This window comes from Ranitomeya imitator, chromosome 9 (assembly GCF_032444005.1).
Source record: "Ranitomeya imitator isolate aRanImi1 chromosome 9, aRanImi1.pri, whole genome shotgun sequence".
NCBI classification, from domain to species: domain Eukaryota; kingdom Metazoa; phylum Chordata; class Amphibia; order Anura; family Dendrobatidae; genus Ranitomeya; species Ranitomeya imitator.
In genome coordinates, this window is record NC_091290.1 from 36154039 (window position 1) to 36177983 (window position 23945).

Consider the following 23945-nt stretch of genomic DNA (forward strand, 5'->3'; position numbering starts at 1 on the left):
TGTGGTGCTTTTTGACCTGCACTGTATTGGACACATGACTGCGGACACAGTTATGGTTGCTCATATTGTGTGGATATAAAACCGGTGGCCATTTATCGCCTTTTGATATCAATACCCTCATTATATTGGCAAAATTTGCCAGCTCTTGCCTTGATGACTTATCCTATCATTGCAGCGTAGTGCTTTCCTAGGCTGATTTATCCTTACTGCGCAGGGTTACTCTGCGGTATATGGGAAAAGTTTTCTGCCCTCACTCGACCATCAAACCTACTAGGCCTGCTCGTTCACGCTCTGCCATGCGCACTGAGGAAAGCGGTCATTTCCGGATGTGACATATCTTCGCCACTCTGTCTCCGGTGCATACGTCTGTTGTCCGCCCCACTCTCATCACTGACATCCATCATGGATGTGACACGCCGGTAGATACTTCATCTTCGCTTTTGTATCTAGTGACATATTTCCCCTGAAGAAGCTGTGAGGTACAGCGAAACGCGTGGGATTCTTCCCCACACCCCTGCTTCTTGGGGCAACAACCTATTATGGCTCTGTCCTTTTACTTGGAGCATATTTGTGTCTGGGGTTTAGCATTACTTGCAGTTTATTGCAGGACTAGCAGCGAGTATTCCTCACACTGTTGTGTTTTTCTTTGTGACATTTCTCAGGACATTTTCCCCAGGAGGTTCACCATGTATTGCCCTCTTAGGTGACTTACCTCTGGTCAATATGTATTTTACATCTTCCTACATATGCACATGCGCCACATTTTTCTGTTCGAAGCATTATATGGGCTAGTCCCTTTGTGTCCATGCATAAATCACATTGATTTTTTATTTGTGCTCCCTAATGTTGCCTCCTTCCCATTAATCAGGGGTGTAGGATATATTATTGTTCAGCTATACACTTTTTTTTTTTTAGATGTTTTTTTTTTTATGTCCTTGCTGTATCTCTTGGTGCTTTGATAAAGTTGTTATATATTTTACATTATTCCTGGTGTGCACTCTCTATACGTACTGGCTTTTTTCTGTTTTGGTGTGCATTTAATCTTCCAGACAAGTTGCATCATACATTTTGGTGCACCCTGCCCATTGCTTATGTGTCTGTTCATATGTCGGTTGTATGTAAACCCTCGATGCTCGAGATTTTGAAGAAAATCACCACCACAATTTCACTACAATTTGCGATTTAGCCCCATACATAGTGAGAATTAAAATCCACATAAATTTGGACAAGGCCAAACAATTCTCTAGGATTAGAAAAACATGGCGGTTTTCTTTCCTTCTCTAAGGGTTGTGCATGTTATTGCAGCTCTGTCCCATTCATGTCGTTGGATCTTAGTTGCAATACCAGATGCAGCCATTTGTCAGGGGTGGTGATGTTTCCGAATGAAAGTAGCTATGTTTTTCTGAATCTTGGACGACCCACCCCTCCATTGTTGCCGTGGGCTCTTATTCACATCCAGTTTATTGTCTTTTATTGCAGGATACTGATGGATAAAGAAGACATAGAAGAGTTGGAGAGGATGTTGGTATGTCACGTTACTTATTGTGCCGTCCAAAGGAAAATTGGTCAGTTTCAAGAATATATTCAACCATAACAATCCGCTTATTAGAAACTTTTTTCCACCAAGGATAGGTGATAAGTCTATGATCGCCGAGGTCCTTCTGGTCGCTAAACTGGTCCTGCCCAGGCCTCTGTTCTCCCTCTCTATACAACCTCAGTGAGGAGGAGTATGAGCAGAGATGTGGTCGCACGTTCACACTTCTGCTGCATTATTTGACCGTAACACGTTGCACCCATGCCTCCGTCAACCCCATCATGATGGAAAGATTGCTACTATATGTATTTACTTCTTTGTGTCTATAAATCTGTCAGAATAACATAAAGGAGTATTCCCATCTCCAAGACCATATCTCAATATGTAGTACGTATAACATTAGACGATACCTCCAATTAGAAATGTAGTATAGTTTTTCTGATTCGCTCTCTTTCCACATGTGCAAGCATTGCAGGATCTTAGCTATCCATGATTAAACCACTAGCAATTAGCTTCACTGTCACTATACCAGTTGTAACCATGGATACCTAAGGTTCTGCAATGCCTGCACATGAGGAAAGAGACAGAGTGAATCAGAAAAACTACACTACATTTCTAATTGGAGGTATTCGATAATATATTATTACACCTACTACATACTGGCATAGGATCTTAAAGATAGGAATACTGTTTTAATTTCGACTTGAGTTCAGGTTAATTTTTTTTCTTTTCCTGAATGTGTTCCCATTTCTTTACTATTGATCCAATTGTTTTTGGAACCCAGTATGTAAATTAATTATACACTCGTGTATAAGCCGACCCAAGTATAAGCTGAGGCACCTAATTTTGGAACGAAAAACTGGGAAAACATATTGACTCGAGTGTAAGCCGGGTATGCATTGTCCCCTCATCCCCGTCCTTGTCTGCATGGCTCCCCGTCCTTGTCTGCATGGCTCCCCGTCCTTGTCTGCATGGCTCCCCGTCCTTGTCTGCTTGGCTCCCCGTCCTTGTCTGCTTGGCTCCCCGTCCTTGTCTGCATGGCTCCCCGTCCTTGTCTGCATGGCTCCCCGTCCTTGTCTGCATGGCTCCCCGTCCTTGTCTGCATGGCTCCCCGTCCTTGTCTGCATGGCTCCCCGTCCTTGTCTGCATGGCTCCCCGTCCTTGTCTGCATGGCTCCTCATTCCTATAAAAAAAAAAAACATCCTACTTACATTCCCTGTGCGCCCTCGCTGCATCTCGTTCTGGTGCCAGCAGCTCCTGCGGCCGATTGATCACGTGTCCTCACTCATTAAGGTAATAAATTTTCACTTCTCTCCAGGGCTATGGGAGTGGAGAAAGGTGAATATTCATTACCTTAATAAGCGGGTACCCGTGAGAGCCCGGCAGCTGCTGGAAGCCGGCAGCTGTGGCTGTAACTATGCGCACTATAAGAGAAATGAATATTCATTGCCAGTGCAGTGAATATTCATTTCTCTTTAGCAGTGGGCACAGGCTTTAGCCGCAGCAGCTGGCTCCTGCCTCCTGTGATCTGCTGCTCCCCCTCCCCTGCCTTCTTCTGGGACAATGACTCGTGTATAAGCTGAGGGGGGCATTTTCAGCACATAAAATGTTCAGAAAAACTCTGCTTATACACAAGTATATACGGTAATACATTGACAACTGGGCGTTGGGAAGGACTGCAACTCACAGCCCCACCTGACATCACTAAAACGTTGAGGGATCGCGCATTGCTGTCTCCCCACTTTCACCAACGTGATGTTACACTCCCCTTGGGGATATGTGAGGTCATCTTGGCACAGTTTTACGTAGACACTCCCTGTCGGCACAGGGAGTGAGAAAAGGTGGTCCACGCAGCCGCTAGCATGGCACAACACTCGTTCACAACCCTAATGGGGTGAGATCCTTTTCACTAGCACCAGTGAAACAGCCTTGCCAACCCGGAAGGACTGCTACCAATTAACGGATTATATCGGTCCAGAAATCAGCCCCGGGAGCATGTGACGTCAAATCAAGAAAACGGACGTGTGGGTCAAGATAAAAGAGCAGCCCAAAGTTAAATTGTATATTTAATCTCCTTACGCTGTGGTTATACATATAATGATCAGATATGCAAATACAGGTAGTAGTACAAAAAAGTATAAGCAGATAAAACAGTTACTGGCTTGATGTTGGGCCTTTGAGCTGGAGTACATGTGAGATGTGGGTGCCAGCTGTATTCGGTTTCTTGCAGCACGATACACGTAATGACCCCCCTTACAAGTGAACCAAGGGCCACTACCTCACACGAGCACTTAACCTATGGGAGGTGGAGCCGCATATTCATGACTGTAATGGGCGGCACCACGTGACCGCATACAGGAGAAGCTGCGGCGAGGACAGGACGCTGTGAGGGAGGCGGGTGAGTATTTTAGTAACAGCGGGGGGGCGCACAGGGGGTGGGGACAGGGATCTTTATTTTAAACACGAAAAAAATAAAAAGGATTTTTCATGTCTTCTATCCAGCGAACGCTGCTGGAGAGAAGATATGAATGGCGGCTTCAGCACCACGTGGGGGGACAGCGCTTACTGTAGCGCTGTCTCCTGCACGGCACACGGACAGCGTCCGTGTGCGGTACGTGTTTTACACGGACCCATTGACTTTAATGGGTCCGTGTAATCCGTGCGCTCCCACGAACACTGACATGTCTCCGTGTTTTGCACACGGACACACGGTCCGTGAAAACACGCTGACATGTGCAGAGACACATTGATTTCAATGTGTCTACGTGAGTCAGTGTCTCCGGTACGTGAGGAAACTGTTACCTCACGTACCGGAGCCACTGACGTGTGAAACCGGCCTCACACGGATATGATAGTCATTTGGCATAAAATTACCTCCCCCTCCCCATATTCTTCATAGGTGGTCTTTACAGTCCATTATCAGTGGGGTAAAAACTTGATTAAGTGTCATTTTATAGTCAGTGTCAGAACTGCTTTTTCAACATGGTCTCACAAAATTATCGCCACCTTCTGATAGCTGCTTGGGCTTCTGTCCTGGCTCTGGCTCCTGGATTCCCTTTCTGCTAACTTTGGATGGCAGTACAGGGATGTGTCAGAAGTTAGGTCTTCTGCAATCAGAGGCTCCTGTATTCCCTCTACTGCTGCTATATTTTTTAAACTAGCATCTGAATCCACATTGTACTTCTGTGGGAAAATGGTGCAGAGGGTGTGCAGCGGCATGTGCAGAGGGTGTGCAGCGGCATGTGCAGACAACACAAAGAGCAACCAGAAAGAGAAGACTGGTTCCTTCTTTGGGTGGGGGGTTGCTAATTTACTATATTCATTTATATACTTAAAACCAAGAGTGGAACAATCGGACGAAAAGTATAATAGAGGCATGTCACCAGTTCTGTATTTATCTCCCACTCCTGGTTTTGGCTACAAATACTGATGTAAAAAACTGAATATGTGAACGTGGCCTATCACTGATATGAGTAGAGCAGCTCAGAACATTTGCAACCTACCACATTCAACTTCTGGCCGATATCATACCGGAGACACAGGTCCCCCATATTTGGCAATTAATTGGGGTCCAAGTGGTGGGACACACACTTATATTACAGCTATCATTACCCAGTGGATAGGTGATATCTGGGGGGGTGGGGGGGGGGATAGGCGATATAACGTGTTTTTATATGTTCTACCTACTCTCCTATCAGTCTTAATAAAGGATTTTTTTTCTCTTTTGCCCACAGAATTCACTGAAAGTCCAGTAGAACATTGCAGCATTTGCTATCCATCCTTTGGAAGTTTCCTCCAGTCTCTTGAATTTGTGCCATGAGGATTCGGTTAGATGGCTGATATTCAGTCTAGTACTGACCCGTACCATTCATCTAATGCTCTTGTGTATCACCGTTTTCAGCTTTTGCAATTGAACAAGACACATGTTGAATAATTTATTGATTACTGTTGGTATAATATACAGCTAAATCCTGCTTGTGCAAACCCAAATCTCCCATAAATTGAAAGAAATGTTTCACAAGTCAGATTTGGGGGGCATAGTAATTTTTTGGGACGAGGGATTAAAAAGGATGTTGTTTGCCGATCATCAATCAATTAAAGCCCACTTAGACAGGCCGACCGCACGTACAACGCACACGGAACAATCCATTACTATAGATCAGATCTCAAACTCAGCCGGGTAAGTGGGACGCACAGAGAAAAAATGTGAATATGACGGGCTGCGTTCTTTGCGGGAGAAGAATACGGTTTCAGTTATGCCATTGTTGTTCTATATGACTATTTGATCATTTTTTATTTTTAATGTCGATTATTATTTTTGGCCCTATACAGTAATATAGTTTTACAATTAGCTCCCCATATAGTCATTCTGGTACCCCATCCTGAAATGATGTCCCCTTATTGTAACAGTGTCCCCATCCATGTCCCCATCTTGTAACAGTATCCCCCATTTTTTGTTACTATTTACATACACCTATAAAAAAACAAAATCTCACCAGACCTCGCGCCCTCAGCGAACAGTGTCCTCTTCCATAGCCAAGGCGCTTTGCAATGACATCATATGTGGCCGCGTCAGGATGCCGACATCCGTGGCTGGTATCGGTATCGCTGTGTAGCGATCCGTTCTCTGCGCCGCAGTACATTTCAATAGAATGTGTGGGAGGACGCACATTCAGTCGAAAAGCAGTGCTGATGTCGGTGGGCTCATGGCTGGACCCTGTGATCTCAGGGTCCCGAGAGCTGCACAGCAGAACCTCAGGAGCCACATGCAGCCCCTGCTACAGACTGTTTATGCTGGAGAAAAGGGCACATTTTCTGTACTCCAGTATCTGTACCATTCATCTAATGATCTTTTGCATTGACCGTTTCTATTTTTTTTTTGCCTTTGAACAATACACATATTGAGGTGACAAACCAATATAGCCACGTGTGTAATATTTATTAATTACTGTTGGTATAATTTACAGATAAATACTGCTTGTGCAAACCCAAATCTCCCAACAAATGAAAAATAAAAAGTTTCTCAAGTCCCTATTGGGATCCAGTAATTCTTCATTCGGAGGAAGAAGAGGGTGAACATTAAAACCACTGAAATGGTGAAGAGATGTCGGTGGAGGACTCTAGAAGATGAGGAGTAAGGGTGGTCTGGCCGGGATCGCCAGAGAGGGTGTAGTTAGGGTTTTTTTTTTTTTCCTTCATAAGCCGGATGGATCAGAGAAGGGCGCAGAAGAATTTCTTCTCTCGGAATGGGTTTTCGGATGTGGGCACTGGTGTGATCAGTGGATCCTCGCACGCGTGAGCGTCACAGAAAGCCATCAGGTCTGATGCGGCCTTTGAGACCTGTATAGAAACACACGGTTGGATGTGAGGCCTCAGTTATGAGTTATAGACACTGATCAGACTGTAGTGATCACATAGGTTTAGGATGAATTGTGCATTTTACATTACAAAAGATTAAACCGTGAGCAAAATTCCGGTACAAATGTGCAACAAATAAAGGATAGTATGAATTTAATAATCGGCACCATTTGTTAAAAATGTATTTTATTTTATTTATTTTTTTATTTTTCCTGCCACCTGTTTTGTAAAACCCCATTCACATTCGTTTGCATACTCTAGTCATGGTTTTCGGATGCATAATTGGCACTGAAAACAAAAATCCGTCAAGCCTGAACATGGTCATAAAAGTGTTTCCTGTTTTAAAGGTTCTTATTCCCATAGGCTTGTACTTTTATAAAAATGATAAAATTAGCATCACTCATCCTCCATAGGTGAATAGCGCTGACTTTTATTATTTTTACCTTGCACAATCCCTTAGGCATAAGGAAGATTATTACAGAAAACCTCATTATAAGGGGTTGTCCAGGACTTAGACACTGACAACCTTGATTTTGGAGTCCATCACCTCCAATCAGATGGTGCAGGTCCTGTTATAGCCAGAATAAAACTGAAATAAACTGTGTATGGTGCCGGGATACCAGAGCACAGTTTAGTGGCCATTCTTGGTTGCTGCAGCCGTTAAAGGGAATCTGACAGCAGAATGATGTAGGGACAGAGACACTGATTCTAGCGATGTATCACTTAGTTTATTGGGTGAAGCAGTTTTCTCTGCTGAAGAACTTGCAGAGCTCTGAAAGCTGAGCTGTGCATAACCCCTCCCACACCACTGCCACCTTTCTGCCTATGCACAGTGTACACACACAAAGCAGCCAATCAGTAGTGGGTGTGTGGTTGGACCAGGAGTCATGAGACGCCTAGTCCTATAATGATAATCTCCTAATAAAACGCTGATTTTATGAAAACAGCTAAACACAGACCAGTATGTGACACATCACTGGAATCCGGGTCTCTGCCCCTACACCATGCTGCTCTCAGATTACATAAAAAAAAACCTACTGATAGATTATCTCTAAATGTTTTAGTAGGGGGTCCGATTGTACCATGGTGCCTTCAGGCATTTACATACTTTAATGCGACACATGGAGGCTTCAATCTTCAGCTGCTCCACTAGCTTCCTGGCCTGTCCGATGCTCAGTGTGCTATTCACAGGGGTGTCTCCTTTCATGGTGCCTAGAAAAAAGAAAAATCTCATATGAGTTGCAAAAAAATCCCCCACATTTGCGACTTACGATGATCTGTGAATTTACACTGAATATATTATAATCTGTCCTGCTTCTTGCACACGTTGCAGAATAAAGGGGTGTCCAGGGATATAATATTGATGACCTATCATTGGATAGCTCTTCAGTATCAGATTGGCTTGGGGGGTCCAACAACTGGCATCCCCACTGACCAACTTTGATTAGTTTCTTGACAGGCTGGATGCAAGGATTGGATGTAGCTGAACAGCACCGCTCCGTCCAATGTGTCGTGGTTAATGCTGAGAGACACAAAACGGCTCCTCTTCTCTTCAATAGAAGCTGATCTGCAGCTCTCGGAAGTGACAACTACACATTGGACCGAAATGCGTTGTTCAGCGGCTAAATCTGGCCATCGCCGCAGCTGATCCGTTGGGGTGCTGGGTGCCAGACACCCATCAATTTGACATTGACAAGCTATCCCATGGCTAGATGATCAATAATGTCCAAATTACTCTTTAAAATTTAGTATTTTGAAGCTGAATAAAAACAACAAACCCAGTGGATACAAGAATTGTATAAAACTTTTACCAATTCAGTCCTGGTTTGGGGGTAACAAATACTGATGCAAAGTACTAACTAAATTTGTAATCTGTGAATAGGGCCCTAAAGAGGAGGTCCAGTACAAATGCATCCGATACAGACACGTTACTGATGCAGCCAATCACTGGCTGCAGTGGTGACGTGTGTGGGGAAATGTACCTTAAGTGTTAGGCCCTTGATGTAGTAGACCTTGAAGTTACCTATACGCATGTGCACTATGCCTGCATTTCTTAGCTCAGCTTATATATTGTCTTATACCATCCGCACATAGATGCAGTAACTCTTTACCATTTCATGTTTTCTGGATATGATTGCACAATGGCTTCTGGACAAGTAAATGGGAATGAGGTGCACTTAACATGCCGACATCCATTAGCACAGAAGACGTGCTCAGCCCTGGTGATAATACATCTCTGCAAAGATAATCCACCAGCAAAATTACCCTTCTCAGATCGATTTGTAGTAAAAGGGTTAACAATGTTTTGAACATTTGACTTGCAGGCTCCGTATCTCATCATCCACTACTGTTGGGAACATGACTCTACCATCATCTTATAGACAGTCATTTTGGATATCTCAGACATAAATTTGACTTGCATCTATTTAGCATATGATTACTTATGCAGATTTTGTTATGTCACTGCATTGTTACTGTTTTGCTCCTAAAAATCTGGATTTAAGATTTTGTAAATCCACCTTTGGCTTTCAATACTGCCTGAACCCTTCTGGGCTGCTGTCGGTCAGATTCAAACATGTCTAAACCGAAATCTGATCTCAGGTTTCTTCTACACGTCCCCAAAGTTGGTGCATTCTGGTCGCCTCACTTGGGTATGTAAAAAGTTTTTTCTTCACCTCTCCCCTCAAGGGTTGGGTTGGGTTGAGGTCTGGGGACTGTGGAGTCCATTCCAGCACCTCTACTTCATTGTCATTGAACCATTTCTACGCTAATATTGACTTATGCTTTGGGTCGTTGTCCTGTTGGAACACTGTCGCCCTTTTCATACCTAGAGTACTCGAGTGTACGAAGTAACTCGTCTTGTAGGATACTCACATATAGCTCAGCATTGAGACCACCATCAATCCTGGCCAAGTATCCAATGCTTTTGGCTGTTAACCCCATATCATCAGGCTTCCTCCATCGAACTTAACAGTTCCTTCAATTTCTCGATCCGTTAGCCTCTTGTTTCCTCCAGATGCATTTGCACCCATCAGAGCGTAGGCCGTTGACTAACGTCTCATCGTTCCAAATAACCTGTGTCCAATCTTCTACTGCCCACTTATCATACTTTTTTGAAAACTCACACCGATGATTCTTATTACGATATTGAACTCAAGGTTTCTTCACCTTTTTTCGAGCCAACATTCCATGTGTGTCACACTGCTTACATGGACGTCTGTGATCTCACTATTTCGAAGCATATGAGCCACCTCCACTGCCGTGTTTGTCCCACCAGAACTGCTAGACCTTGGGATGAGCCGACATGTTGACTCTGATATTTTGCCTGGACGTCCACCACTTGGCTTCTGAATGGACGGACAGACGGACTTCATTTCGTATTCTTCTACCTGTTATGGTGTTCACATGATGCAGTTTGACAATTCTAATTTTCTTGGCCAAGAGGTGACTATCGATGAGAAGTATGATGCGGTTTCTCTTCTCTTGGGAAATCTTCATGACTGGTCCTCGATTCGAACCAGTGACCCTTTATAACGGAATCGACCTAATAATACATTGAGCTATTAGGGAATGTTAGAAAAGTTGTATTTTTTCGTATTCAGTAAGAAAATGATTTTTCCACTACAAGGAGCAAAACCGTAACAATGCAGTGACTTGAAAAGAATCTGCATAACTAATCATATGCAAAATACCGTAGTTGCAAGTCACATTTATGCATGAGATAGCCAAGACGATTTTCTATAAAAATGATGGTAGTCTCACGTTTGATGCAGTAGTGGATGGTGAGATATGGAGCCTGAAAGACAAACGTTCAAAACATTGTTACCCTTTTGCTCGTCGGTGTATAGTTAATGCATAAAAGTTTCAGTACTTTGAAACATTATTTTTGCAAATATAAAGATGCAGAATATTTAATTTAGAGGAAACTTATCAACATTTAAAATCAGACATATGTTACTTAACACAATTGAGAATTGTAAACGATTACAGAAATTACACTACAACATTTGCTCCTCATTCAGTGGCAACTCTTTTTTTGCTTGTCTCTTGTACTCCTACATTGGATCATCTATTACAATTGTCCAACAGTAACCTGCAAGCGTTAATGGATTACATTTTCCTTGACATCTTTCCTCCATAGCCGCAATATCTTCGTGAAATTTCTCACTGTGCTCGGCACTCGCTGCTTCTCAGTTTGGTGGAAAAAAGTCTAGATGCGAATGTAAGAAATTAATCTTTAAGGGCATGTTACAGTCAAGATCCTTATATGTTTTGAGATTTTCCACCAACTCTTCATAGTTCAGAAGTTACCGTTAAAGGGAACCTATCACCCCCAAAATCGAAGGTGAGCTAAGCCCATCAGCATCAGGGGCTTATCTACAGCATTCTGTAATGCTGTAGATAAGCCCCCGATGTATCCTAAAAGATGAGAAAAAGAGGTTAGATTATACTCACCCAGGGGCGGTCCCGCTGCGGTGGGCGTCGCAGTCCAGTCCGGGGTCTCCCATCTTCTTACGATGACGTCCTCTTGTATTTACGCTCCGGCGCAGGCGTACTTTGTCTGCCTTGTTGAGGGCAGAGCAAAGTACTGCAGGCGCCAGGCCTCTGACCTTTCCCGGCGCCTGCGCACTACAGTACTTTGCTCTGCTCTCAACAGGGCAGACAAAGTATGCCGGAGCCGCAGCGTGACTACAAGAAGAGAACGTCATCGTAAGAAGATGGGAGGCCCTGGATCGGACCGCCCCTGGGTGAGTATAATCTAACCTTTTTCTCATCTTTCAGGATACATCGGGGGCTTATCTACAGCATTACAGAATGCTGTAGATACGCCCCTGATGCTGGTGGGCTTAGCTCACCTTCGATTTTCGGGGTGACAGGTTTCCTTTAATGCGAATGCTGAATGCGACCCATGAAGCCTTTTCCTTGCCCTGCAACAAACCGAGGAATTCCTCATCTTGAAGAAGCTTACAAATCTGAGGGACTCCTTCCTTTATCTTTGCTTCACTCAACCTTGGAAATTTATCAATGAGATACTTGAATGCTTTTGCATTTTTATCCATTGCCTTTTACAAAGTTCTTCATTAGGCCCAACTTGATATGCAATGGTGGAAACAATATCTTATGTTAGTCAACAAGTGCTGGATGTTGGACATTTTTACTCCATGGCTGAAGTGAATGTCTGAGAAGCCAGTCTCTTTTATTGTAGTGATATTCTCTTGCGCGACTATCCCACTCTAACAGAAAGCAGCAGTACTTTGTATATCCACCCTGGAGACCAAGTCAGAAGGCAACCACCTTCAAGTCACCACAGAGGGGCCACAAATGTTGGTCATAGTTCACACACCTCAACAAAGGTTAGATGTTCTCATAGGTTTGTTTCATTTGGACAGCATAATCAACTCGAATTGAAGGTAGCGCGTTGCCATTCTGCAGTAAGACTTCTTTTAGGCTTGTTTTGGATGAATCGATAAGCCTTCAAGCCTCTAGATTATAACTTATCTTCAGGGCTTCCATTATACCCTCCATGAGGAAGTATAGGACAAGATTTTAATCGCGGTTGCGGAACAAAGAAATCTGAACATCGTCCGCTAGGAGATTCCACTGCTGTAGTCGGCAACCTAAGATCTCAGCCTTGCTCTTGGTCAGATCCAAATCTCTAACAAGATCCTTCAGTTCACTTCGTGTTATAAGATGTGGTTCAATTGAGGTTGCGGACAGAAAGTCTGGGTCATGAGAGGAAGATGCTCCATGACACCAAGTGCTCTCTTCGTCTTCACTTGACTCGACTGAAAATGTTTCTGGTGCTTTTGGAACCGGCAGTTTTTCTGTATGTGGTATTGGGCGTATTGCAGATGGAAGGTTTGGATACTGTAAAGTCCACTTCTTCTTCCTTGAGACTCCTTTCCTAATGGGGGGCACCATGCAGAAATAACAATCGGTAATGTGATCTGTTGGCTCTCTCCAGATCATTGGGATTGCAAAAGGCATAGATTGCCTCTTCCCATGCAACCACTGGGTAAGATGTGATGCACATGTATTGCAGCATATGTGTGGAGCCCAACTCTTGTCCTGATTCCCTATTCTGCAGCCAAAATACAGGTTATAGGCTTTCCTTATCATGGTGGTCAAGTTTCGCCTTTGTGACACAAAAACGACTTCTCCGCATATGTAGCAAAAACTATCCGATTTGTTAATGCAAGAATGAGGCATATCTGAAAAAATATATAGAAACATGTCAATTTGCTAAGAAACTAAGCCAAGAAATCCTAAAACTGTATACCTTACACAGAGAGCATTTATAAAAGTAGGTGATGCAACTGTTATTTGGATTACATTGTCGAGTTGATCGTCCTAAGATGATAGAATACTGAAGGCTCAATACACTAAATAAATGATGTAATAGACGAGCTACTAAACATGCAATAAAGATGATGAAATAATAAAAGATGCTATTTTTCTATAAGCCTGCATGAAAAGTGTCAAAAGTATTTACAACCTCCTCTGGATCTTGAAAATTAGAGCCAATCGGCAAATTTAAGCATAAAATTCATCAACATACTAAAATAAAAATATCACTCGTTGGATAGTCGGTTCCAGAGAAACTCTGAAAAATCGTCAGATTCTCTATACATAATCCAACTTTAGCAGGTTCTACAGAAATTGTCAGAATTCTATTGTGTTGGGAGCCTCTCCATTCTGCAGATGGAGTCCATTTCTGATGCCCGGTCTAGAATACATGGGGCTGTCTTAGATCGCCATCTTCTCGGAATAATGGAACGAGTAGCAGTTAGACAGTGTCTGCAAAATTCCTCATTAGACGTTCTTATAGGAGCCTGGAATCATGGACAAGAGTCCAATCTGAGGAGTATTGGGTATGTCATCTCCCGAGATATGTTCAAATACCTGTAAAAATGTATTTCATAATTGTAGAATTACTGAACATTCCCACCAAATACGCAACATGGTACCCTCTGAATTTCCACAACTCCAACATAGACTGGAAATCAAAGGATTTATCTTGTGTAGATCAGCTGGACATTTATACCATCTGGAGAAAGTTTTATAGTTCTTTTTCTTGTGCTTAGAAGTTAGTGAAATTCTACGGGTACCTGAAAAGGATTTATTGCACTGTTCCTCGGAGATGACACAACAAATTTTCCTCTCTCTGATAAACCACAGTAAGGTCTCATCAAAAAGAGAGGACAGAATTGTGCAAATTTGAGAAATTATGTTAGTCCGCATGTCTTCTCAAAGCAGGAGCGATTCGAAGATAGGTCATATCTGAGCATTGTGACCAGCTGGAAAGAAGAAATGAAAGATTGCAACTATAGATAGGAGAACAATGTAAAGATCTGTCCGGATAAAGATTTTTTTTAGATCAGTTAGGGCAGTGGTCCCCAACTCCAGGCCTCGAGGGCCGCCAACAGTGCAGGTTTTCAGGATTTCCTTAGTATTGCACAGGGGTTGGAATCATCACCTGTGCAGATGATCACATTACCACCGATGCAATACTAAAGAAATCCTGAAAACCTGCACTGTTGGCGGCCCTCGAGGCCTGGAGTTGGGGACCCCTGAGTTAGGGTAAGTGATTTTGAGAAGACATGTTGGAGTCTAATTTTATGGCTAAATGTACATACCATGAGTCTCTTAACTCCTATTCCAGTGGGCAATTCTGGGGTTTGGAATAATGGGGTCATAGGGCCTGGAATATAAATGTGAATTTATAATGTTGTTTTCTAGCCCTATAGAGAAACCACTATACCTAGAGCGTGCCTGTCAACAATACACAAAACCTACTTTGGATCTAATGCAATTAATGCATTAAAAAGCTTTAAAATAACATTTGGCCATGTAAAGCTCAACAAAAGCAACCGAAAATGGTTAAAAAAAAGATGTGTAACCTCCTTTAAGGCTGCTTCAGACATCCATACAAACTGGTCCGAGCGGGGGCTGCAATGCACGGACTGGCTTTGGCTATCCCAACTCAAGGCTCACAGCCTTCTAGACATATAAAGCGCCATGGAATAAATGGCGCTATAATAATAAATAATATTAATATATGAAGCGGTCATGCTCCAGACGGGAGACCGGCGGCCATTCCTTGCACTGCTGTCCATGCTTGGACCGATTTGCACGGACGTATGAAGAAGTCTTGAAGGGGACTTCTCTACAATGGACATTTATTGATTGATCACAGAGGATCCACCACCAATCACTAGGATCAGGTTCCAGTGCTTCCCATTCCTACTTATCAGGGATTTTGCACACGACCGTATTTTAGGTTCGAGTGCGATCTGACAAAACATTAATGATAGTGTATGGGTCCACGCACATCTCTGAATTTTTTTTCCTTAGACCAAGCTGCATATTTTTTGCATGTAATCTTCACATGACTGTATCTATAAAGCTTTATAAAAACCAAGTACCAAAGAGTATAAAAAAATAAAAGAGCTTAAATTTAAAGGATAAGGCCGGGATTACACATGCGAGAAACACGTCCGTGTCTCGCATGTGAAATCCAAGCTCTGGCGCCGGCACTGTGGAGCGGAGCGTGTGGCCGCATAGCAAAACACATGGAGCCGCACGCTCCGCTCCCAAGTGCCGGCGCCAGAGCTTGGATTTCACATGCGAGACACGGGCGTGTTTCTCGCATGTGTGATCCCGGCCTTACGCTAATTCTGACCAGTTTCAATACCCCTAAAATTTTTCGATGTTGTAGAGGTAAACCTGCCTCTGCTTGCAACATGGAGCAGCAGTTCGTGTCTGTAGCTCAACTATGCCATGGCCCAAACTGTCAGTCATCAGAATTGGATTACCTCCCTGGAGGCTGAGGAGCGCTGCTCTCACAAAGCACCATGTTGAGATTAAAAAAAAGCATGGTTCATTCTTGCAATCAGTGGGGACCCTAATTTGGAACCAGAGTGGGTGATAAATACAGAAGTGGTGCATATGTTTCTATTATACTCTTCCTCTTATTGTTCTACTCCTGGTTTTGGCTTACAAATACTGATGTCAAATACTGCTAGTGTGAACGTGGCATTAGTTTGTAAACAAAAGAGCAGGTTTTGCCTGCAAAAAAAAAAATCTGCAAAAACTCAACGTGTGAACATAGCCTTAAGTGGGTGCAAAGCCGCCCTAGTAAAAAGAAAAAAAAATATTCCAGATACAAAGTACATAAAAGTTGTGTCAATATTTGGATCTATATATTTTTGTACCAGATTACATTAAACAAAAAGCAGTAGACCATAGTTACATCCACAATGTCAGTTCAAAGGCAAAGCAAAAACCGCCGTCTTTGTAATGTATAAAGTATATTTATTTTTCTATGAATATTAATAGGATATATAAATTTTGTTTGTTTTACATTCTTTAAATAAATAAACACGAAGGAACCAAATTGCGAATACTCCAATAGGATTTAGTTTTATATATTTTTTTCATACAGATAAGTAAATATCAAGGGACCAAATTGTGAATACACCAATTGTGGTTTTCCATAGAAGGTATCAGTTCTTGCTTTCATTGCATTTTCTCTTGCTTCCTCGGATTCAGCCATATTTGGCTGGTAACGTCTGGGTAACGCGCTTACCCAAATTAAATCTTGCACAATCGTGATTAATGTCTGGATTTCCATCTGTATTTTTATAATCTAATTCCAAAACAGATCCCTGCGTAGGAAGAAGGAAAACCTTGTCCAAAGCTAAGATCTTCCTTCGTTCTCCTGTTGTGAACCAATCCAATTTTTGGTAACAAGAAGAATGGTACGGAAATATGGACACCATAGCCGATGGGGAAATGAGCTCTTACGGTTCCGTGTTCCATTCCGTACATTGCTCGAATCCTACACATCCTGCCTTTGTTTTAGGCCGCTGCCTGCTTTTACATGAAAGGAATTTATTAAATAATGTAAAGAATAAAAAAATGGGCATCTACTTCATATAGCTACATATCTACTCCTCACTCATTTGGCGGTGGAGAAGGCAAATAGTTTATTTGTATATTTAGGGTTTTATCTGCTACATTATTGTATCGCTATGACTAAATAATGTGATACAATAAGAATACATGCTGTCAGTGATACTGCTTTATGGTTTTATATACATGGACATATGAGTTTCTATATTTCTCTATTTGATGGTGAATGTCTTATTAAGGTGGGGCATCAGGGGATGTCCATATAAATAAGACTGATGGTACGGGGGTCCGCAAGGCTGGTTACATATACGTCATCTGTTTACCATCATCATATAAAGGTTGCTGTAATTGGTACCTACCTGTTCTGTTTAGGTGATGGAGAGATACAGGATGCTGAGAAAAAAAAAGCTCCTTCACTGCAGCTTCACCAAACACTCACACCCTGCAACAAAGGGAAATGGGGGAGGAGAGACTGGAGGAAGGAGGAGGATGGTGAGAAGTGGCTGAATGAGTGAATATGCTCACACAGGGCTAGGCTGGGCATTCAGAAACCGAGGACGGTGGGGATAGGAAGGAGGGGGAGAATTAGGGAGCGAATCCTATGTCATGCTACATCCAGGTCAGCTAATGTATCACATACGTTGTATGTTCTGCACGAAACACCCTATAGATGTTATTTCCTACAGAAATCCCTGCATTGATTGCATAATTCTAATCCACAATCCCATTATCAGATTTGGAGTAGATAATATCATAAAGCCCAGCTGTAATTTACGGAAGGCTTCATGAAGAATCTGATGGTGACATAATTGAAAATGGTTTGTTAGGCCATGAAGAAATAATGTAAATGTTTCATTTGTTAACCAGTTTATTGCCATTATGTTTTATCCCCCAGTGGTGGCTCTGTAACAGCAGTGCTCTCATTTACTGTTACTTATAGTTTCAGATTTCTCAATGCACAATTTGAACATGTTTTTGTTATTACCTGTTCCTCTAATTAAATATGTAAGCCATACAGGGCATCACTATTTTTCCCAAGTAGGTTACTGCATATATGGTTTCATAAAAATAGTGACTTATAGGTCTCATTCAGATGTCAGAATCCAATTGAACACATCCGGGACATCATGTCTCGCTCCATCACATTGCATCACAGACTGTTCAGGAGTTAGCGGATGCTTTAGTCCAGGTCTGGGAGGAGATCTCTCAAAAGAACATTCGCCACCTCATCAGGAGCATGCCCAGGCATTGTAGGGAGGTCATCCTGGCACGTGGAGGCCACACACAATACTGAGCATCATTTCCTTGTCTTGAGGCATTTCCACTGAAGTTGGATCAGCCTGTAACTTTATTTTCCACTTTGATTTTGAGTATCATTCCAACTCCAGACGTCCGTGGGATATTAGTTGTGATTTACGTTGATCATTTTTAGGTTTTATTGTTCTCAACACATTCCACTATGTAATGAATATTTACTGGAATATTTCATTCAGTGATATCTAGGATGTGGGATTTTAGTGTTCCCTTTATTTTTTTGAGCAGTGTATACAAAGTGCTTATTTTTATAAGAATTACAGCCTTGATTTTAATTTGAAAATCATGTTATTGATGCACATTTCATCACTAAAACCGCACAGAGGACACTTTAGGTGCTACAAAGGACATGACAGATTCCCTTTAATTACATTTCAATGTGCATCACCCGGCGTTTCCTAACAATAAGGCCGGCGTCACACTAGCGAGTTTTACGGACGTAAGAGCGCATAAAATACATCCGTAAAACACGCATTACACATGGCCCAATTATTCTCTATGCCTCTGCTCCTATCTGCCGTATTTTACTGATCAGTATTATACGGTCTTCTACGGCCGTAGAAAATCGCAGCATGCTGCGTTTGTCACCGTATTGCGCAAAAAAATCGCCAATGAAAGTCTATGGAAGCCAGAAAAATACGGATTACATACGGACCAGCAGTGTGACTTGCGAGAAATACGCAGCGGTGTTAGAGAGAAAAGCCGGCAATTCAGCGAGGTGTACAGTAAAATCACACTGACAACTTACAGTAGAATAGGTAGAATAAATGTGTACACATAGAATAGGTATATATATATATATATATATGTCAGTGAAACACATGTATGCATATATATTATTTCATACTACGCTAAATAGCTTTAAAGCCGGTAATTCAATTGCCGGCTTTTGCTATCTCCTTCCTAAACCCGACATGATTTGAGCTTTATAAGGAGCATCTATGGGGCCATAATGAACGGTGCAGAGCATTGTATATGGGGCACAGCTTTATATGGAGCATCTATGGGGCCATAATGAACGGTGCAGAGCATTATATATGGGGCACAGCTTTATATGGAGCATCTATGGGGCCATAATGAACGGTGCAGAGCATTGTATATGGGGCACAGCTTTATATGGAGCATCTATGGGGCCATAATGAACGGTGCAGAGCATTGTATATGGGGCACAGCTTTATATGGAGCATCTATGGGGCCATAATGAACGGTGCAGAGCATTATATATGGCACAGCTTTATATGGAGCATCTATGGGGCCATAATGAACGGTGCAGAGCATTATATATGGCACAGCTTTATATGGAGCATCTATGGGGCCATAATGAACGGTGCAGAGCATTATATATGGGGCACAGCTTTATATGGAGCATCTATGGGGCCATAATGAACGGTGCAGAGCATTGTATATGGCACAGCTATATATGGATCATCTATGGGGCAATATTCAATGGTATGGAGCATTATATATGGCACAGCTTTATATGGAACCTCCTTTGGGGCAATAATGAACAGTGTGGAGCATCTATTTTTATTTTTGAAATTCACCGGTAGCTGCTGCATTTTCCACCCTAGGCTTATACTCGAGTCAATAAGTTTTCCCAGTTTTTGTGGCAAAATTAGGGGGGTCGGCTTATACTCGGGTCGGCTTATACTCGAGTATATACGGTAAATGTTTATTTTTTTTCTTCCACATTCCAAAAATTCCTGTGAAGCACCTGAAGAGTTAATAAACTTCTTGAATGTGGTTTTGAGTACCTTGAGGGGTGCAGCTTTTAGAATGGTGTCACTTTTGGGTATTTTCTGTCACATAGGCCCCTCAAAGTCACTTCAAATGTGAGGTGGTCTCTAAAAAAAAAAAGTTTTTGCAAATTTTCTTGTAAAAATGAGAAATTGCTGGTCAACTTTTAACCCTTATAACGTCCTTACAAAAAAATAAGCTGTTTACAAAATTGTGCTGATGTAAAGCAGACATGTGGGAAATGTTATTTATTAACTATTTAGTGCAACATGACTCTGATTTAAGGGCATAAAAATTAAAAGTTTGAAAATTGTGAAATTTCGCAAATTTTTTTTTTTTTCACAAATAAACTCAAGTCATATCACAGAAATTTTACCACTATAATAATAGTGACAGTTAGTGAAAATCGGACCGCACTCGAATGTCATCACACACCCATTCACTAGCATTGATGATTTTTATCTTACCCTCGGATCAAAATGGGACTTGACTCTGAGATTTTTCGCAGACCATTTGGTCTGTGAAAAATCACGGACATGTGAATGGCTCCATAGACTATCGAAGCAACACGTGTTATCAGTGAACACCACAGATAGCGCTCCTACGAGAATATTGGACGTCTGACTGAGTCCTTAGGAAAGTTCCCATGATGACTATTTGATGAATTTTTTTCCACAGTGTATTTTTGTGTGCAAAAAACGCAGCATCTTACAGTTGCGGCAAAGTGGATGGGAGTTAGGCTGCGGTCACACGGTCAGTATTTGGTCAGTATTTTACATCAGTATTTGTAGCCAAAACCAGGAGTGGGTGATAAATACAGACGTGGTGCTTATGTTTCTATTATACTTTTCCTCTAATTGTTCCACTTCTGGTTTTGGCTACAAATACTGATGTAAAATACTGACCAAATACTGCTAGTGTGACAGCAGCCTTAAAGAAATTTAATGTCCACTGTTCTTTTTTTTTATTTTTATAATGCTGTGTAAGGCCGGTTTCACACGTCCAGATAATTCCAGTACCGTATAAAATCGGTACTGGAGTTGTCCGTGTGCTCACTGGGTACCACACACACAATGCAGGAGACAGCGCTAAAGTTTAGCGCTGTCCCCTGCATCGTGCTGAATCCGCTATTCATATCTTCCCTGCAGCAGTGTTTGCTGCAGAGAAAATATGAATAATAGTGTTTAAAATAAAGATCTATGTGCCCCCCGCCCTCCCACCCCCTGTGCGTCCCCCCCGCTGTTCTGAAAATACTCACCCGGCTCCCTCGTTGGCTGTCGCTGCTTCCTGTTCTGGCCGCATCTTCTCCTGTATGCGGTCACGTGGGGCCGCCGATTACAGTAATGAATATGCGGCTCCACCCCTATGGGAGGTGGAGCCGCATATTTATTACTGTAAATGAGCGCCTGTGCATTGCAAAGTACTGCAGTGCACAGGCGCTGGGAAAGGTCAGAGAGGCCCGGCGCCTGCGCACTGCAGTACTGTGCTCTGCCCTCAACAGGACAGACAAAGTACGCCGAAGCTGCAAGGTGAAAACAAGAAGAGGACATCATACTATGAAAATGGAAGGCCGCGGACAGCAACACCCATCGTACTGGGACCACCCCTGGGTGAGTATAATCTAACCTCTTTTTCTCATCTTTCAGGATACATCAGGGCTTATCTACAGCATTACAGAATGCTGTAGATAAGCCCCTGATGCCAGTGGGCTTAGGTCATCTTCGATTTTGGGGGTGACAGGTTCCCTTTAATCAGTCTGCATAGTTCCTCCTATGTTTTGCAGGTCAACAAGCCACAGGATCCACACAATGGTCAATCAACATAAGTATCAAACATCCATTCTTCAACGACCCTGCAACAACAAGTTACAACATAAGTCAACGTAAAATCTATAATATAACGCTGGGAGCGTCACTCTGTCCGAAGCCTCTATAGACTGCGCAAGCGCCGGCGCAGTCTGGGACTCACAGAGCGACGCTCCCGGGAGATCGCGGTGTGCGTTCACACTGAACGCACACCGCGATCTCCACCGCAGAAGCAGGGACCGCCAGGAGGGTGAGTATCGGCCTATATTCACCTGTCCCCGTCCCATCGCTGAGCGGCGCCATCTTCCCGGTCTTCGGCCTGTGACCTTCAGTTCAGAGGGCGCGATGACGCGCTTAATGCGCGCCGGCGCCGCCCTCTGACTGAACAGTCACAGCCAGGAGACCGGGAAGATGGCGGCGCTCAGCGATGGAACGGGGACAGGTGAGTATAGTAAGTGCTGGGGGGCCTGAGCTGGCGGCGATACCGGCACCTGACCCCCACAGCGCACCGGTGTCCCCGCCTGCTCAGGCCCCCCAGCACTCGGCGCCGAGCGGGTCAGAGGCAGTATGGGGACGCAGGATGGAGCAGCACATAACAGTATGGGGACGCAGGATGGAGCAGCACATAAGGATGGGGACGCAGGATGGAGCAGCACATAAGGATGGGGACGCAGGATGGAGCAGCACATAAGGATGGGGACGCAGGATGGAGCAGCACATAACAGGATGGGGACGCAGGATGGAGCAGCACATAAGGATGGGGACGCAGGATGGAGCAGCACATAAGGATGGGGACGCAGGATGGAGCAGCACATAAGGATGGGGACGCAGGATGGAGCAGCACATAAGGATGGGGACGCAGGATGGAGCAGCACATAAGGATGGGGACGCAGGATGGAGCAGCACATAAGGATGGGGACGCAGGATGGGAGCAGCACAAAAGGATGGGGACGCAGGATGGAGCAGCACATAACAGTATGGGGACGCAGGATGGAGCAGCACATAAGGATGGGGACGCAGGATGGAGCAGCACATAAGGATGGGGACGCAGGATGGGAGCAGCACAAGGATGGGGACGCAGGATGGAGCAGCACATAAGGATGGGGACGCAGGATGGGAGCAGCACATAAGGATGGGGACGCAGGATGGGAGCAGCACATAAGGATGGGGACGCAGGATGGAGCAGCACATAAGGATGGGGACGCAGGATGCAGCAGCACATAAGGATGGGGACGCAGGATGGAGCAGCACATAAGGATGGGGACGCAGGATGGAGCAGCACATAAGGATGGGGACGCAGGATGGAGCAGCACATAAGGATGGGGACGCAGGATGGAGCAGCACATAAGGATGGGGACGCAGGATGGAGCAGCACATAAGGATGGGGACGCAGGATGGGAGCAGCACATAAGGATGGGGACGCAGGATGGAGCAGCACATAACAGTATGGGGACGCAGGATGGAGCAGCACATAAGGATGGGGACGCAGGATGGAGCAGCACATAAGGATGGGGACGCAGGATGGGAGCAGCACATAAGGATGGGGACGCAGGATGGAGCAGCACATAAGGATGGGGACGCAGGATGGGAGCAGCACATAAGGATGGGGACGCAGGATGGGAGCAGCACATAAGGATGGGGACGCAGGATGGAGCAGCACATAAGGATGGGGACGCAGGATGGAGCAGCACATAAGGATGGGGACGCAGGATGCAGCATGAACATAAGGATGGGGATGCAGGATGCAGCATGAACATAAGGATGGGGACGCAGGATGCAGCAGCACATAAGGATGGGGACGCAGGATGCAGCATGAACATAAGGATGGGGACGCAGGATGGGAGCAGCACATAAGGATGGGGACGCAGGATGCAGCAGCACATAAGGATGGGGACGCAGGATGGGAGCAGCACATAATGATGGGGACGCAGGATGCAGCAGCACATAAGGATGGGGACGCAGGATGCAGCATGAACATAAGGATGGGGACGCAGGATGGGAGCAGCACATAAGGATGGGGACGCAGGATGCAGCAGCACATAAGGATGGGGACGCAGGATGGAGCAGCACATAAGGATGGGGACGCAGGATGGAGCAGCACATAAGGATGGGGACGCAGGATGCAGCATGAACATAAGGATGGGGACGCAGGATGCAGCATGAACATAAGGATGGGGACGCAGGATGCAGCATGAACATAAGGATGGGGACGCAGGATGCAGCAGCACATAAGGATGGGGACGCAGGATGCAGCAGTACATAAGGATGGGGACGCAGGATGC

At 44.0% G+C, this 23945-nt stretch overlaps 1 protein-coding gene across 1 annotated transcript; it reads right to left on the minus strand.

Annotated features, from left to right (window-relative positions):
• Positions 1 to 6452: 6452 nt before the first annotated feature.
• GNG3 (G protein subunit gamma 3) lies at positions 6453 to 17319 on the minus strand. Its single transcript, XM_069739277.1, has 3 exons — positions 17167 to 17319; positions 8001 to 8104; positions 6453 to 6874 (listed from the first exon to the last, which is right to left on the minus strand). Exons 2-3 carry the CDS (start codon positions 8097 to 8099, stop codon positions 6746 to 6748), a joined length of 228 nt encoding a protein of 75 aa, XP_069595378.1. The 5' UTR covers positions 8100 to 8104; positions 17167 to 17319; the 3' UTR covers positions 6453 to 6745.
• Positions 17320 to 23945: the final 6626 nt, after the last annotated feature.